Consider the following 17,038-nt stretch of genomic DNA (forward strand, 5'->3'; position numbering starts at 1 on the left):
GACTCTGTCTGAGAGGGAATAGAGAGAAATGCTTGTGACCACAGTATTACACAAATCTTTTTGCACAATTTTCTTTGTTTCCCCTCTGGCAGACTTCTGCTTTCTAGTGTGTGAAACAGAACGCCTCTTGTGACCAATTACCTTTCCAGGCTAGAGTTTCTTGGCTTGGGAAGCACACTGGCAGCAACCTAGAATTCTTTAGCATTACCTAAGCAATAATTAAAGGTCAGGCTACAGTATCACAGGCAGCACGGTGATCCCTTGGGTGCTTAGAGCTGAGGCATGTTGGCAGTGAAGCCTGGGTAGGCTCTGCCATGCACGTTCTGTGGCTAATAAAGACTCTGTTCTCCATTAGAGAGATTGCCAACTCTTTATCCTGTCCTCCTGATAGCAATTTGTTAGTAGGTCCCTAATACATAGTGGTAGTCTTGTTAACAGAAATTGTTACACTTTGCTGCTGTGCTGCTCTGAAGCTGCCTGAAGTCACTGAAGGTTTAGGTCGGTTCCAGCCTGGCTCACTCCGAGAAGATTCAATGTTCCTCCACAGAAATGTTGGTAGTGTTTATATTGCAAAAACTTTATTTTGTCTTCCTGTTTTTGTAAACCGCAGAAAACATGAACTACCCCAGTGGCTTCCCGGGCACTGCAGCGGTGCAGAATACAGCCTTCATTGACCAGAACTGTCCCTCCACCTGGAACGCGCCTCCCAACATGCCACCTACCTGGGAGCCTGCCAGTTACGTCAGCTCCACAGTGAGTATTGTCACTGCAAGGCGCTGCCTTTGTGTGCCTCTTCAAAGCCTTTCCAGTGAATTCCTGTCTTTCCCCTACCTGTTGGTCACACGTTCTTCATGAATCCTTCAAGTAGCCTGATGTATGTATTTGATGCTGGCATTTGTAGTGTGGCTTTTTCCCAGCTGTTGGTCAAGGTTGTTACTGGACCTTGTCTGTGAAATTTTAAGACAGATCCTTTTGCCTGAAAATTGACTAAAATCAACTTGCATATGGAAAAACATTTTGGACTTATGTAGTCTACTGAGACCTTTTCCTATCAAAATCAACCTTTCCAGATGAGGGTAAAACAGAATAAGTGCTGACAGCAAAACCCAAAGAGATTTGGAAATTGTAGAGCTGAATGGACAGCTGCTGTCAGTGACTTTGACAGGTTTTTTTTGCTAGGAAATCCAAGTGATTTAAGCTGGATTTGTGCAGATTTCTGAATGCTGACTTTGACCTGTTACACTCCAGACTAGCCATGTTTATGTCATCCCATAGTGCAATGTAGTGACTTCAGTTCAAGGTGGCCTTTCTGCTCATATTTCAAAATCTTCTGGTTTAGAATTTTATTTTTTTTTTATTTACAGTAGGTTTATTTTGAATAAAACTAACCAAATAAAGCAAGAAATATTTCCAACTGCAGAAGTGAAAATTCTGCTGTGTTAAAAAGTGGCAAAACTGGTAGAAGACTGTTTCCTAAAATAAACATGGCTTTATTTCATATTTTATTCAGGAATGCCAGGAAACACAGAAGGTAGAGATTGGAAAATACATTAGATAATTCAGTTCATTTCCCTGGCGAGCTTTTCCCCACAATACATTTCAGTGTTTCATTCAGTTTTAAAAGTCCCAAGACTTCCATGACCTTCTCTGAGAGACTTCCTCACAGACTAACACATCTTGCCCTCCAGGAGGTTCTTTATAAGCTTTCGAAATTTTCTAACTAAATTCCCTAGCTCCCAATTATAGTCTCTCTTCCATACTGAATATCCCTCTCTGCTCCTGGCGAGCATATTCTTTCAGTACTGACACATACTTCAACCTTTTTCTTGTCATTTCTTAGGGGTCCTTCTCTTTTAATTTTAACTCTCAAAACATGCATGGTGCTCTTCACGTGTCTTCCATTTCTCCCTTATTTTTCTTAACAGCCTGAGCAGAACTGAATATCATACTCCTGTTACAGTAATATTGATGCCATGCAGGGAGGAGCTCGTATGGCTTCATTTAGTGAAGTGCCTTTACACACACACACACACACACACACACAAATGCTGCTGTAATATTTTCTGCAACCATATTGCTTTGTAAACTCACGTGCAGTTTTCTACTTGTGTGTTTCCTAAATTCTCTGCATAAATGCTGCTTCCTCCCATTCAGTACTACGCTTCCATGTTTTCTTTGGCAAATGGTTCATTTTGCAGTTTCCCATGCTGATTTTATCTTGCCCTACAGCCCTACCTCTCAAGCACCCGAAGCTTGTCTCCAATGTCTGGACTTTTTGGTTCCATCTGGGCACCTCAGAGTGATGTTTATGAAAGCTGCTGCCCCGTCAGTGCCACGACCCAACACTCAACCCACGTGGAGAACCAGGCAGTTATGTGTAAGCAGGAATACTATCCGAGGTTTAACCCCTTCCGTGCCTACATGAACTTGGACATATGGACTACAGCAGCCAATCGAAATGCAAATTTCCCACTTTCGAGGGACTCGGGTTACTGTGGAAATGTGTGAAAGGCATTTGATTTAAAAATGTGAATAAAGATGCTTGCAATTTTGATTACTAGAGTAAGCTGGTTGTTGAATAGATTACAATGTTGGTGGATATTTTGGCACTTTTATATTGAAAATAAATTTTTTTTACTGAAGTCTGAGCATTCAGTGCATTTTAAAAAGCAAAGCATATTCAGGATGCTGTTATTGTCAGGTGAAGGCTATAAATTTAAAACTCAAATTTTTTCAAGAATAAGGTTAGTATTAGATTCTTAAAAGCATTCACGAACCTGTACTGCACATGTTTCTTCTGAAGTTTACATTCTGTGGTATAAACTAGGAGTGGTTTAGCATTTGTAGGTACAAACTTACACCTGTAAGTAATCGCATCTGTACCAAACAGTAACACTGGGGACCTGCCTGGTGATGCAGATAAGAGATTTTCCAAGTGGTGCCACTTCTACTGCTGACATAGTTATTTGTGGGTGTAAACTTCTGGCAGTAGAAAAAAGGCTGAATTGTGGCTTGTTTATCTGGCTTCAAAATGCAAGCTGTCACTTGGACGATGTTATGCTTGTGCAGTGTGGGTAAGTGGGCATTTCTTCCAGGAGCTTTTCTTGCAAGTGACTCCTGACATTTTGCATTTATATTTTTAGCCTTCATGTTGCAATAGCATTTTCAGTGCATTTAATTGCCCTTGTTTAAAATGCCAGAGCTTGAGCTGGAACAAATATTTCTTTGAGAGCAGAGTTCACACTCTCCAAAACAGAACAGCATTGTGTTAGCTCATGTTATGAGACTGCGTCTTTGTAGTGGGAAAGGCAACCAGGGAAGCACTGCCACCCATGTCAGGGCTGAATCCATCATGCAAGCTGTCTGCTTACTGTTCCTGTAGAGCCTTTTCTTCTGGCATGGCAGAGTGTGTCTGGGCATCTTCACTTTTAGGTGTCAAAGAGGGGAAGGCATCCCTTAGATTCAGACATGTCTTCGTCAAGGGGACTTGTTAAGCCTGGAGAGAGAGTGAAGGGGGATCCAGTAGCAGCCTTGTACAGCTGCTTGAAGGAGAGCCATAAAGATGGCAGAACCAAAGCCTGTGTGGTGGCTGCAGGCATTGTGGCAAATGGCAGCAGTCGTAGGTTGCCACATGGGAGCTTCAGGTTGAACATGGGGAAGAGAGACTTCCCTTGGAGGGTGGTGCTGCAGAACAGGTTGCCCCAAGGGGTGGACAGATCTCTGTGTTTGGAGGTGTTCACGACGTGGCTGAACGAAGCCGCACATGACCTGCTGTAGTGGTGGTGGCAGTCTGACCTCGTGGGAGGTTGGATTAGAGACCACCAGGGTCCAGTCACCATTTTGAGGATTCTATGAACTTGAGCAAGTTCCTTACTTTTTGCTACTTCAATTGTTTTCCTCTTGTCCTTTGAACACAGACTGACTGGACGACAAGAACTCTGTTTGATGACAAGATGTTGAGGCTTTCGCATTTGTTTTTGTTCAAAGGCAGCGGAGGAAAGGCGCTGCAAAATAGCTGACAGCCTGCATGCAAGGCTACTCCACAGTCTGGGCTCCCAGACCTAAATTCTCACTGTGTTGCTGAGCTATCGGACCAGCTCCTCCAACTTGCCGATTTCAGCCAGATATGCCATCCCAGGTCTTGAAGTGTTTCACTGGAAACAGCGCGTTTCTGCAAAAAGTTTGCTTCAGTAAATCAACAGTTCCTGCAAAGAAAGCTTTGCTGAAAGATGTCCTGCCAGCTATGCTTTCACGTGCGTTTGAGTTAGCTCAGAAGGAGGTAGCGACTGGGTGGGATGCTCAAAAGGTGCTATGTTTACCCGCTTTAGCTGCTCATGCAGAAGGTGCTCCTAAGCCTTCCTTTGGTTTCAATGTCAGAAAAGTGGGATCGTCACTGAATGCTTTTCCAAACCGTGGTGTTTTAATTGCTTGATCAGGAACTAGCGCCTGGAGTCTTTGGCTGCTTTCTATGATGCATCATGCTGGGCAGGATTCTGTTTGACTCTGGAGTTTAATCATAATTGCTTGTCATTCTGAAGGAAATTTCACGTGTTCATATGAACTTTGATGCTCCTGAAATCAGTACTAAGCCATGAGAAATAGTCATAACCACTGACATGCTTTCTGTGCACCTCTTGCCTGTGGCAGGAGACTTCAGGAGGAATAGACTGGGAGTGCGAACAAAATAAATACGGATTAAAAAAAAGTGGTCATTTGGTTTGAAATGCGATGAAGTTCTTTATTCCCTGGATAATGCTGCTTGTTGTATAGCATGTTCATTGAATTTTGGATGTGCAAAGGCACAGGAGAGGAGAGAGTACGTGCAAAGCTGCGCTTAGTTAGGTTACTCAGCTCATTCTGTTAATTCTGTTAATTGTTTTAAGGAAATCTGTATTTTCTGTGCACTGAAGTGAAGGTTCTCCTTGATTACCAGTGTGAGGAGATGCTTTTCTTATATCTGCAACAAACTGTAACAACAGCAAAACCCCACAGAGTTCTGATCGGCACCAAGTCCCTGTTGTAAGTAATGTGTATGTTCCAGACAGAATAAATCACTGGGATAGAGAGAAAAAAACCATGCGATAAACCAAGCAAAGACACTGGAGAGTTCAGGGAGAGCAAAAAAAGTTAGAAATGTTTGGAAAAGATGACCTCTGCGAAAAAGTTGGTTGGAGTAGTTAAAGTGCCAGCAAAAGACAAGGGAAATGAGCCGCAAACAACTTGAGAAATAATGCTAAGAAAGAAAACGATCATTCTCTTTAATCAAACCAGAACAGATCAAGAAGTAATTCCCCCGGGAGCTGTGTAGTATTAGGCAAAGTATTTCATATAACTTTTCGTAACAATAACTAAGGAATGTAACAAGCTCATTAAGATTACCAGGAATAATTGCTGCCATCAGGAGACATCTGTAGCTTAATTAGCAAACCACTGAATGCAAGTGAATTTGGGCTCAGTTGAAAATCATTCCTCCTACAGTAAAGGGGAAGATGAAATAAATAATTCCACTACAGATTTCTTTCTACCAAAATTATTATAATGCTACTGGAGTGAAACTGAAGAGGTTGCTCTAAAGACATCTCATTATCGTGAGCAAAATAATTCCTAATTTCTTGCCTTGTGGTGGGAATTCCTTATAGCAGGATTGGGAGCTTCACTGATCTCTCTGAAACTGGTAGCTTTTTTTTTTTTTTTTTCTGAGAAACTTCAGCAAATTAAGTTCTCGGTTAACCCAAGAAATGCTTAAGATTGCAAAGGGAAGAAAAAAAATACCAGTATAAAAGAGGAATAGCTTGCACAGTTCACTAGTAGGGCTGGGGTTGGAGAGGGGTGAAAATTATGGGCAGTTCCAAGCATTCAGTGTTGATTTCTATCACAGTGTGAATGCTACATAAACTGAGGACATTCAGTGTTTTCCCAAGAAGAGACCTGGGAGAAGCGACAGCCACCCCAGCTCCCCGCTCCCAGCAGGTTTGTGGCTTCTTATACGTGCATTGGGAACTGGGGCTACCAAGTTATCACTGTCCTTCACTTGCACAGGGCATCTTGGCTAAGCCTGCCTGGTTGGTCCAGTATTTCCATCCTGGAGCCAGAGAATATTCTTGGCACATTTCATGAAGGTTTATAGGTACTATGAGAGACAGCATTTGGACAAAGCCACCATCTACTACAGGGATGTTCAGCTGCCCTAGCCTCTCCAGGCTGCAGCAAGCCCCTCCTGCAGCTGAGATTCGCAAGCCCCTCGTAGCATTGAGCTGGAGAGCTAAGGGAAGAGGAGCATCCAATGCAGCTTCCCTGCAGGAGAGGGCAGTGCTCCACTGGGACCCTGTTTCTTGGTAAGTGGGGCTGGTAAGGTGTTGAGCTTGCTTCTGCAGGGAGGGATTTGGACTACCCAGCAGCCTGGCTGCCACTGGTCCAGCCTGGGAGCCGGGTTTGAACTGCTGGGGAACAACAGACCGGCCAGACTGAGCTGCAGATATCGCCTGTGGGGTTCAAAGCATGTGGGGGACGGTACGAGTCCCCGAAGGCAGGCTCAGCTGGGGAGCATGGTTGTTGCTTGCTCTCGTGACTTTGTCAGGAGCATGGTGGCAATTGGCGGGTCTGTCCCTACAGCTCCTGCAGCTGGACGTGGGCACGCAGGACCGAGGGCATCCAGCCGCTCGAAGGAGCAATGACCAGCACGCAGCTTTATGTTGCGCTTGCAGAAATGAGCCCGAAAGCTCTGAGAGATCTGATTGCCGGGGGCAAATGTACTCATTAAAGGGAGCTGTTAACTATCTTAATCTGCTGAAGAGGGCGGGAGGGGAGGAAGCAGGGGAGGTGCTCACCACCTGCACTTGGGGCTGGCAGTGCCTTCAGCTCCAGCACTCGGCTTCTCTCTGCCTCGGGAGAAGCCCCGGTGCCTCTTGGAAAGCCGCAGTCTCAGCAGCACCGCAGGTTCCCGCAGAGCTGGCACGGCTATCCTTCCAGGTGAGCTCTTTACGGTGGTAGGTTGGGTGTTGCTTTCTGGCATTTGCTTTCTTCTCTTCCAGCCTCAGGGAACACCTGTTGTTCATTTTTCTTAGTCATCGAGTCGCCTCCATCTTCTTTTGCTCTCTCCACGTACTCGCCTTGCTTTCAGCAATTTGTGGAAAAGGTGCATGTCGGCACCTCTCCGTCACCATGGGCGCATTTTACTTGTACCTTTGATTGTCCCATCCCATTGTTCAGTCTGCCTGTCCACTTCCACGGGGGAAATGGCTCAGGGCAGGGCTTATTGCATCTTCTTCTGCAGCACCCTTGGGTGGGCTGAGGGCTCACTGTCTCCCCAGGACTGCTGTGCTGCTGCGGCCGTCCTTTGTCGCAGTGGTAATGCAATACTCACCCTGCCTTTCTGACAGGTGGGAGGTTGGCAGAGGTAGGTGTCCCAGCTGGCGAAGAACCTCACTGGTGTTGGTTGGGGCAGTTGGCCAGTCCTGCACTGGAGGAGGCTCTGCTGGACGAGACCCAGCGATGCTCCCTGTCTCCGCGAGCTGGGGGACGTGGAGGAGCGGGAGGCAGTGGGCGAGCTGTACTCTGCCCCATTGTGGGTGAGTGACAAGAGCAGAGCAGGGGGAGGATTTATTGTCCCAGCCCTATAAGGCGGTGTTGCAACTGAGGTCCTGGGAGCTCACAGCCACCTCTGCAGCTCATCACTAATGCACGGACACAGGGGCTGCCCCGCTGCTGTAAGCTGAATATTGCTGCTCCTCCCTCCATCTCTCGAGCGGTTTTCCCTGCAAAAGCTGTCTGTCTGTGCCTGTCTGACAAAAATGCCTCCTTTGTTGCTGTGGGTTGCACACCATGTGACTTGCTTTTTCTCTGACCTGCTGTATTTTGCTTCTTGCTGCTTTCTTCAATGATGACAGCAGCAGCACAACCCCTCAAATCTTTACTAACTCTGGGGTTGCTCTGAAGGGCGGCTGTTCCTGGTCGCTCCCTTGGTTGTGCATGGGAGCTGCTCCCTGGGTTGTTTGGGGTTTTAGCAGCCTTGTTCAGAGGCAGCGGTGGTGGTTTGGTGTTTCCACGCAGCCCCACACACCTCTCTGGATGCTTTTGTTGCTTGGAGGCTGCCAGCAACCTGCACAAGCGGGGACCATGCTGGCGTGGAATGAGGGGCCTCCCCGGTGTAGGAACCGGTGCCAGATGAGCTTCTCTAACTGGTGTGGACAAGCATCTCATCTAGCATAAACCAGTTATTTAATCATTGTCAGCTAAACTACCAGCAGCCTGGCTTGGCTTGCAACCCAGTGCATACGTATACGTCTCTTGGAAGGAGCACGTTGCCTCCATGAGTGACCAAAAAGCCCCCGTCCTCTTCAGTAAACCCAACTTGTGTGCAGTGATTTCGAGAAGGTGACAGGCCATACCCCTGACCATCCCTGCCACGCTGTGGGGTATGGCTGCCGTACCCATGGGATGAGAGGCTCTGCCAGACCTCCTTTCTCCAACCACGCTGGCAAAACGCTCGGTTTGCTGGGAGCCGTTTGTTTGGTTTTAATTTTGACTGAATGTACAGTTTGCAAAGTGAAGCTAATGCTTTCGCACGTCTTCGTTAGCACAGATGTGTGGGAAGCCAGCGCACCGGACCTGCTCTGGCGCTCGGAGACGGCGACGTGGAAGGCGGGCTGCCTTCACTGGGCTGGGGGTCAGCAGATGCTGTGGTGCGGGGGTGTCTCAAAACTAGAAATAACCTCCTTCTCACGCAACGCTGAGGTGCTGCAGCAACGTGCTTGGCCATCAACGCCCTACAAGAACCTGCTACGATTGCTGGTTCTGATTTAGGGAGAGAAATGTTTCACTTCATTTGCTCAACACAGCCTTGTTAGATCAAAGGTGTTTTGCAGCGTGGTGTAGGAAATGCTGAAGAGCACAAACCAGATGTTGACGCTGATAAGGGAACCTTGCAGAAACGGCAGAAAATGCCGTAACCTTCCCACCGCTCTCCTCAGACCTGTGAGATGGTGGTGTGGCTGTGGGACCTCGTTGCTCTCTTCTCAGCAGCGCTCGCATGAGAAAGGCAGTATCTTGGCGGCGTTCCTCCAGCCGCTTGCACGCAGGCTGGTTCACCCTGCCTCCAGCCCGGCTCGTGACAGCGCACGTACCTCCAGGATGGGGCGCGTGGAGCTCATGAGGGAATGGAAAATGACCTCGTTGCTGCCCTGTTTCTGGAGCAGCGTGGGAAGCCCTCGCTCCCCATCAGCTCCCCTCGTGCTTTTCAGCTGCACGACCCATGGTTTGTGGTGTAAATTGTTTCTGGAGCTCAGCTGTGGTTATGTATCGATCCGTTCTTTCCGTAGCTGCCTGCAGGTCGATCGGTCTCTCTGCGGACAGCAAGCAGTTGTTAACCGGAGAAGGTGCCAGCCCTACTTCTGTTGATGAAAGCCTCTGCTTAATCACAGCTTGTGTTCCTCCTTTGGTTAATAGCTTTTAATTAGGCACCAACCACCCCTTCCCATTGGCTGAGGACATCTTTGGGCTCCCACTGTTAGTACTGTTCACCAAACGGCTTTGAGTACTGAGTTTTGGGTTTTCCCATCTTTACGTCCTTGTCATGTAATGCTCTTGCCAGGGCAGCAGGAAATCAGACCATAGGTATCTTCTGCTTAATCAAGGCTCATTTGTACAATTTTCCCACGCCGTCGCTCTAGTGAACACAGATGCTGCTGAGCAATTTTCTCCTGGCACTTTGCTATCACTTTCACCACCGCTACATCACAGCAAGCGCAGCTGGTCTCCCTCTCTCCCGGCTTGCAGGGTTTGCTTACACTTTTGGTTGCAGTCTTGAACGTTGTGGCTCTGTGTGGTCTGGCCTGAGCTGTCTGTGGCTTGCAAGGTGGGATGCTCCTGGTCGCAAGCAGAATCCTGGGACACAAATTAAAGACCTGATGGAGATGCCGGGGCTGGGCAGCCTGCGGGGGCTGGGCTCACGGTGACAGAAGCTTTTCTTGTCTGTAAGTCCTTCTGCCTTCTGGGCGAGGTTCACAGGCAAGATTATGAGTTTCTCTTGCAGTAGCTGAACTTCATGACTCAGGTCGATACCCTACAGCAATGTGCAACTTTTGGAAGCCCTCAACTCACAATGTCATTAGGGAGATATCTTTGTGCCTTTTATAGAAGGCCTGCACATTGACTGGTTGGTGAAGGGTTTGTTTTTTCCTAAGAAAGGAACCTTTCTGTTCATTTGAAAGGTTTTTAATAATTTATCAGTCTAAGGACTAAAACTTGTCACACAGTTTGTTGAGGACCGAATAATGGCTTATAGAAATGCTTCAAAATCCTTAAGCGAGATATAAAGTGTCTGTTAGGTCTTACTTATTAGTTTCCTTAGTGAAATGTAAGCCTGTGAGCACCCTCCAGAACGACTTACATGACTGAAGCTCAGTAAGCTGCAGGTTTGGTTTTGGTTACAAGAACCTCCTATGCCATTTGCTGTAATAGAGAAACCTGAAGCCTAACCAAGACAGGATTCTTCTTTCTCAAGAGCTGAATTGAGGGATGAGTGAAAGGCTCCTAAGTGGCATTCCTTCCACCCTTCTCCTTGCTTCCTCTTGTCTGAAGAGTCCTTTGTCAGTTGACCAGCCCTATCCACAGAACTGTCAAGCAGGAGTTCAGCTGTCTTGGCGAAAGCATCACTGATATTTCGTATAGAGAGCATTTGTTAGAGAAGTCCTCAGGAGACTGAATATTGAGTTCTATAAATAAAAATAGGAAACAGATGGCACCGGTTTCAAAAGTTAAGTGTTTTTTAACTAGTCCAGTAACTAATGTTCTCATATACCTACAAAAATATTATAGTTTTATCTTTGCAAAGATCAAAAGAACAACTTTGAAGCACTTGCCAGGTGCACACAGCCATGCATTTTAATAGAAGACGTATCCTTACAGTAATGGGACTGACTTGCCAATTTCAAATTACCCCATGTATTCCTGCAGTGAATAAAGCCTAATGACTGCTCTGGTTTGGGGTTTTTTTTGTTGTTTTTTTGGTTTTTTAATTACTACTACTGTGGACCCAGTGTTGCCTCAAACGTACTTCAGATATTAAGTCTGCAAGTCTGGGGCCTGAGAGAGAGCCCGGTGAGGAAGCGTTTCATGAGAGGAAGCAGTAGGAAGCCTCTGGAGCTGCCCAGGTCTCCTCAAGGGGGTCAGTACGTCAGCATCCACCCATTTAGATCAATCCACTTACTCATGGGGATCTGTTTTAACTTCCAGAAAAAGATGGGGAGAAGACAGACCATAGCATGCCTGCCTTAGGTTGGTACAAGCTGGCTCTGTGCTGCAACATGGTCTCTCAGACAGGCTGTACGTATGATGTCTAATGTGATTGAACCCACGGGAACTGCAGTGCTGCCTAGCAGCAGGTGGAAGTGTTGTGTGCCAGCTGCTGTAAACTCAGAAAACTGGCTTCCAGTTGTACAATTTATTCTGAAAACTCTTTTCCGGTTGTGCAATTTATTCTGAGGGCAGAGGAGGCCATTTCTCCCAAGCTAGAATATTAGAGTTACAGTTGAGCTAAAGCTTGCTGTTATACAAGATGCCGACTTTATTAGTTTGTCTGCAAACCAGCTGCTTCTGCTTTCTGCAAGCACTGAACACTGGTTTAAGGTCTGTCTCTCTCCTGTGCCTCGCTGCTCTGCTCTGTAAGCCAAACCCTGTGCTATCAGAGGGGAATGCAGCTGCGTGCGCCCTAACTCTTAGCTCCTTTTACCTTACAGAAACCTGGCTTCCCAGGGCATGGGCTTCTGTTTTGTTTGCCTGGTTTGTTTGTTACATGCATGTTTGTTTGTTTTTAAGGAGTCTATCCTTTTTCTTAGCTTGATTGAAACGCGTATTTTTGGCAGTGGAAATGGAAATACAGAGCACAGTTAAGAAACCCCTAGATCTGGTAATGGTACCCTTCCTCTGCGTTCCCCATCAAAATGGCCTGGAGTCAAGTTTCTAGAAGGCCTGTGCAAGAAGCTGGAGGTCACTGTCACCTCCAAAATCTGTGCATAGATTTGTGGCAGGGATGTTTTGTCAAATTTGGTTTTATCCATTAGACCTTAATGTATCACCTACAATAAAGACGGAAGGAAAGAAAGTCAGCTTTCTTTTTGGTAGGTAGATCATCAGCGGGTCACATTTAGTGACGTTTCTAACATGCCTTAAGAACTAGACAACACAGTCTAACCTCAGCGACAACAGAGGGAGACACTTGGGCAGCATTTGGGATCCCGCTGCCTTTTAGACATGGAAGAGTTTAGCATTTAGTTCTCGGGTGTCCCATATTCAGCTGGCACCTTGTATCTGGGGGTCCTGGGGTTTTGATACCGCAGTTCTTGTTGGGTCTCTGGCTCTGCTTCTGAGGATGCTCAGGATGCCTCAGCACAGCTGGTGCTGACCGTCCCTGCCGGTGTCCTGTGGTTAAGCTCTCACTGTTATCTCCTTTGCCCACCTTTTCTGCAAGGCTTAATCTAGTTCCTAATCACCTGGCTCCTTCAGAAAACATGTCCAGAAGAGGGGAAAGTACCTCCTCCTTTTCTTCTGTATCTCAGTTGTAGGAGCTTTCACAGAGGTGTGGGGGTTCAAAAAAAAATCCCCTCTGCCACAGGACTGGAGCAGGCGTGGGGTCTCTGCCCTGAATTTCTGTATGTATTCTGCTTGTTGTAGGAGAAGGAGCAATCGTGACAGCTTGTCTTGGTGATTTTCCCCTGCCACAGCCTCTCGGACAGAAGATTATGGCTTTCTGGAGCCAGGCAAAGCCAGTGCCTCTGCGTGCAGCAGCACTCCTGTCCCGCTGCCTGCCAAATGCAGGCCAAATTAAATCTACATGCTTGCGGCGACCCAGCTCTTGGCCGCTTCCCCACCGGAGGGGACAGGGAGCTGGGGGATCTCGTTTTCCCCGGTCTGTCCTGTCTTCTGGCTTTCCACCCCAGAGGAGAGGGAAGGGAGCAAGGGGGGGTGGATGCAAGCCCCCCTCCAGATAGACGGCCCTGCAGCACCTCAGCGCCTTCACTATCTGATTTCCTCTATAAAATGCAGTAGGGCTCCATCTAATTAGAGAGCAAGTACACTGTTAAAGGCAGTGCTTTATCTACAAAGTTGTTCTCTTTCATACAAAAATGATAGGGAAAAGCAAGGGTTGGAGGGGCAGGAAAACCCCCGGCTGAACTCTGGAGCGGGATGCGTGACCCTTTCAGGACAAGACGGGACAGAGGAACCTCGGAGGCACGGCGGTGAGCCTCTCGTCTCCCTGGGCCTCGGGGGCAGCTGGGGTGAGGCCCTTGCTCAGCTTGCCATTTCCACAGGCTTGTGCAGGCAGGCGTGGCGGTGGTTGCGTAAGGCCGGCGGTGCCGAGGCTGGCAGCCCCCCGCCGGCCTCCCAGCAAGGCCCCTCCCGTCCCGGCGGCCCCCCATGCTGGGGTGTCCATCACCCCCAACATGACCCCGGGAGGTTTTGCTCCTCTTGGGATGGCAGGATCTGACCTGAGTAAGGCTGACCCTGGGGAAGACAAAGGAAGATCTATTAGCAATCACCACTTCTTTATTTATTTTCGGGTATTTCCTGGTTTCAGTGTTTACCAAAGACGGCCGGCCAAAGTAAACCACCCGAATGAAAAATTGCGAATGAAAAAGCCAGCCGCATGGCAAAGCTGGTCCCTTGTCCTCGAGCGCGTCAGTCATTTCAGATTAGGTGCTCGCTTGCCGTTCTCCCGCAGATGGGCTTACAAGGGATCGCCCTGAGAGAAACCTGCCCCCGTACACAGCCACCAGCAGAAAGCTTAGGCAGGTCTGGAAAGACTCTCTAGCAAGAGGAGGGATTAACGTGCCTGCTTGTTAACTTTGGCAGCGTGTGTAGTCGTCATCGTGCCAGCAGCATTAGGGAAAGCAAATGGGGAGGGATTATTTTATGATCGGTGGCGTTCCTGGGGGATGGGGGGGTTTCTTTTGGGGACTTCGTAGCAGGAGTAAAACGCAGAGTGGAACACAAAGCAGTTCCTTCACGGCCGGGAGGCTGTTTCAGCAGGAGGAGCGGTACGGAGCCAAAACGGACGGAAACACTCCCTCCGCCCTTAATCCAGTTGCAGACCTGATTTACCCAGGGTGAGTCAGTGGTATCAATGTTGTCCTGTTACTCGGTGACAAGTTATGAGCTCACAGTTTTTTTGTCCAGCAAACCAGCTTGCTAGCTCCTTGCTGAGTTCCCCATGAAAGAGAAGGGTCTGCCCAGCCTGGAGACAGGATTTCTCCACCTGCAGAAACAGGGAACAAGTCAAACCCACTCACAGGCTGTTTTTCATCGTGACAAGTTGTGAGGAAAACTTATTTTACAGAAAAAATTAGACCTCTCAACAGTAGGAGAGAGGAGTCCAGCCAACCTTCACCTTATCCATCCCTCCTCCCATTACTCCCCGCATTTTTATTAGTGACTTTCGAAAGATACTACTCAACTGGAAGGTTTTCCAAACATCAGAGAGGATACTATCAGATGGAAACATGGAGACACCAGAGAGATGACTGCGGGGGAGTTCCCTCAACAGAGGGTCGTGCGTCTCAGTATGGTCTTTGCTTGGCCTTTCGGTCCCAGGTGTGAGCTGGGAACAAAGAGTTCAAGGAACCAACCCCAGCGAAATAAAGTACTCCGAAGGACTGATTTTAAAGGAAATTTGTTGAACCTATTAATCATAGAACATAGAGGAAATTAATTTAAAATGATGTCATAAAAATAGCACATGAAAGAAGTGCAAATGTAACATAATTTCTATAAATAGAAAAGAATCTTTATACCAACACTTGTGTAAGTTATAAGCTGAAAACAAACCAGGTGGCCAGTCTATTGGGTAAGAGTTGTTAAATGTTGGATGCTAAGACCCAAAGAAACAAAGATCTTCTTGTGCCTGCAGGTGTAAACCTCATGGTGAGTTGGAAGAGTATCACCTGAATTGATGCAAGGTAAGAGAGCACACCTAATTTGATGCTTTTTCCCACAGTAGAGCAGATGTAAGGTAGACAAATTTTACTAGCCTATGGTTGTCTCTGAACCAACTTATTCTTGTCCTGTCCAGCTGTTGAGATGAAAATTGGTTGGTTTTACTGCTTTTTTGCCTATGATATTTCCTTTGATTCCTCTTCCTTTAATAACTCTTCTGTCCCCATGCTGCAAACTACAGAGCAAATTACTTGAAAGCATGAGTTACCATGCATCCTACACTTATTAGAGATCTACAAAAGTCTTTTTACAGTTACTACAACCCCCTATGGCAATCTTTGTATAAGTTCCCTACTTGCTTTCAAGTGAAGAGTGGGGGTTTTTTTTGTTTTCCATCACCCTGTGCTTGCAATCACTTATTGCACTGGGGTTTTGATCTCTGCTGGAGTTCCTAAGTCCTGCTAAAAGGTCTACAGAGTTGGCAATGCTTCTGGACCATCACTATTGGAGTAATGGGGCATTGCTAAGAAAGGACTATTCCCTCTCAAGTCCATGCCGTTGCTGCCTGGCCTGTGTTCCCTTTCTTCAAATGGACACCATGACCTGGATGGGTTGAAACAAAACCCGAAGAAAGAAAAAAGAAAAGAGAAGAAAAGCACAGCATTTCCCATCAAAGCTGTTGACTAAGTGTACCACTCTGGGAGAGCATGGTTGGCTGCGGCAGTGCTTGCTGCAAGCGTCTCCAGACCATCCTGGACATACCTGCACTACCAAGGCACAGCTGTGCCTTATGTGCCATGTCCAGGTAACTTTGAATGTTAGAGGGGAATTTGACTCAAAGTTTGTAGATGTGGGTATTTCACAGTAGTAGAAAGCACCTTGTTTGGGGGGTTGATCCCCTAGTATGGGGTGTTTCTGTAGATACTGTGATAAAGACAAAAAGTCATATTGCAGTACAGGCACAAGAGTTACACAGTCTGTTCTGAATCTGTCATAACTAAGCTGGTACTGCTACACTCAAGAACACTTACAGAAGAGCAAGAAATGCAATCTGAGGATAATTTAGGAGGAATGATTAAAATAGCTGAGTGTGTACTTGAAAATCAGCTTGGGATGTCTGTTTACAATCATGTTCAAGTCTGGAGAGTCAGAGAATGGTCAGATATTGGAAATATGTAATTATTTGAAGATGTTTTGGTGGCTCTGTCAGATTCAACACACACTTTTCAAATACTTATTGACATCATTTTATGATCAGGATTTTCATTTTTAGTAAAAATGATTTTTTCATGGGTGTTTACAACTCTGCTGTATTCAAGCATCTAAAAAGTTGGTTTAAAAAATTATACAGATGAGAAAGTACACAATAGAAATAATCCCTGCAAGAAACTCACAAAACATGTCATTTTTCCAATGCAGAAAAACTTGGAAATAGCTCATTAGATTTTTCCTAATTTTTTAAAATAAGGAGCTTTGATAGGAGATAAATGAAGAAAAGTACCTGCACTGAAGAAAGAGCTTCTGAGGTCTTGAATAACTGAAAATAAGGATTTGGAATGGACTGGTTTTCTCTTTCTGAAATGCACTGTCATGTCTGAAATATTTCATGGCATCAGGTACAGAGGGAGGCAGCAGTTGAATGCCTGAACTACCTGTGCAAAATATATCCTGGTATTGTCTTTTTTTGGAACAAATACAAAAATCTTGATATTTTTATGGCATATGATAATGATCTGATTCATTTCCTGCTAAGATTCTTGCCCAACTGTTAAACACAATTTTTTTTTTTTTGTATAATAAGCAGTTAAATACGTATCTCTGCATCCCAGCACAGTGTTTTCTATCTCTGTAGAGGAAACAAACTCTAGCTGGTTCTGCAATGACTTGGTCCCATTCCCGGGAATGTTGCCCTTCCATTAAAAAAATAAAAAGAGAAAAAAAAAAGAAAAAAAGAAAGCGCTTTTTCAGTGTATTAGCACTAGGTAGACCTAGGCACGAGACATGTGTCTATGCATTCCTCTCAACGAGGAAAGACGAGGTTTGTTGGACCTTTCCTGCACTGAAGCGCACCGACACACACATCCCTTTGCCCAGCCTCTCTCGAAGGAGC

General features: G+C 46.4%; 1 protein-coding gene across 2 annotated transcripts in view; it reads left to right on the plus strand.

Moving 5' to 3' along the window:
* The window catches only part of TMEM131L (transmembrane 131 like), an 83,399-nt gene extending 80,757 nt beyond the window's left edge, over window positions 1-2,642 (plus strand). For both annotated transcript variants that reach the window (XM_052777626.1, XM_052777634.1), the window contains exons 34-35: window positions 611-753; window positions 2,230-2,642. In XM_052777626.1, coding sequence (XP_052633586.1) covers window positions 611-753; window positions 2,230-2,508 — 422 coding nt within the window. In that variant the 3' untranslated portion in view covers window positions 2,509-2,642. The remainder of the gene's footprint in view (window positions 1-610; window positions 754-2,229) is intronic.
* The last annotated feature ends 14,396 nt before the right edge of the window (window positions 2,643-17,038 follow it).

The sequence above is a fragment of the Harpia harpyja genome, chromosome 2, assembly GCF_026419915.1.
Source record: "Harpia harpyja isolate bHarHar1 chromosome 2, bHarHar1 primary haplotype, whole genome shotgun sequence".
Taxonomy (NCBI): Eukaryota; Metazoa; Chordata; class Aves; order Accipitriformes; family Accipitridae; genus Harpia; species Harpia harpyja.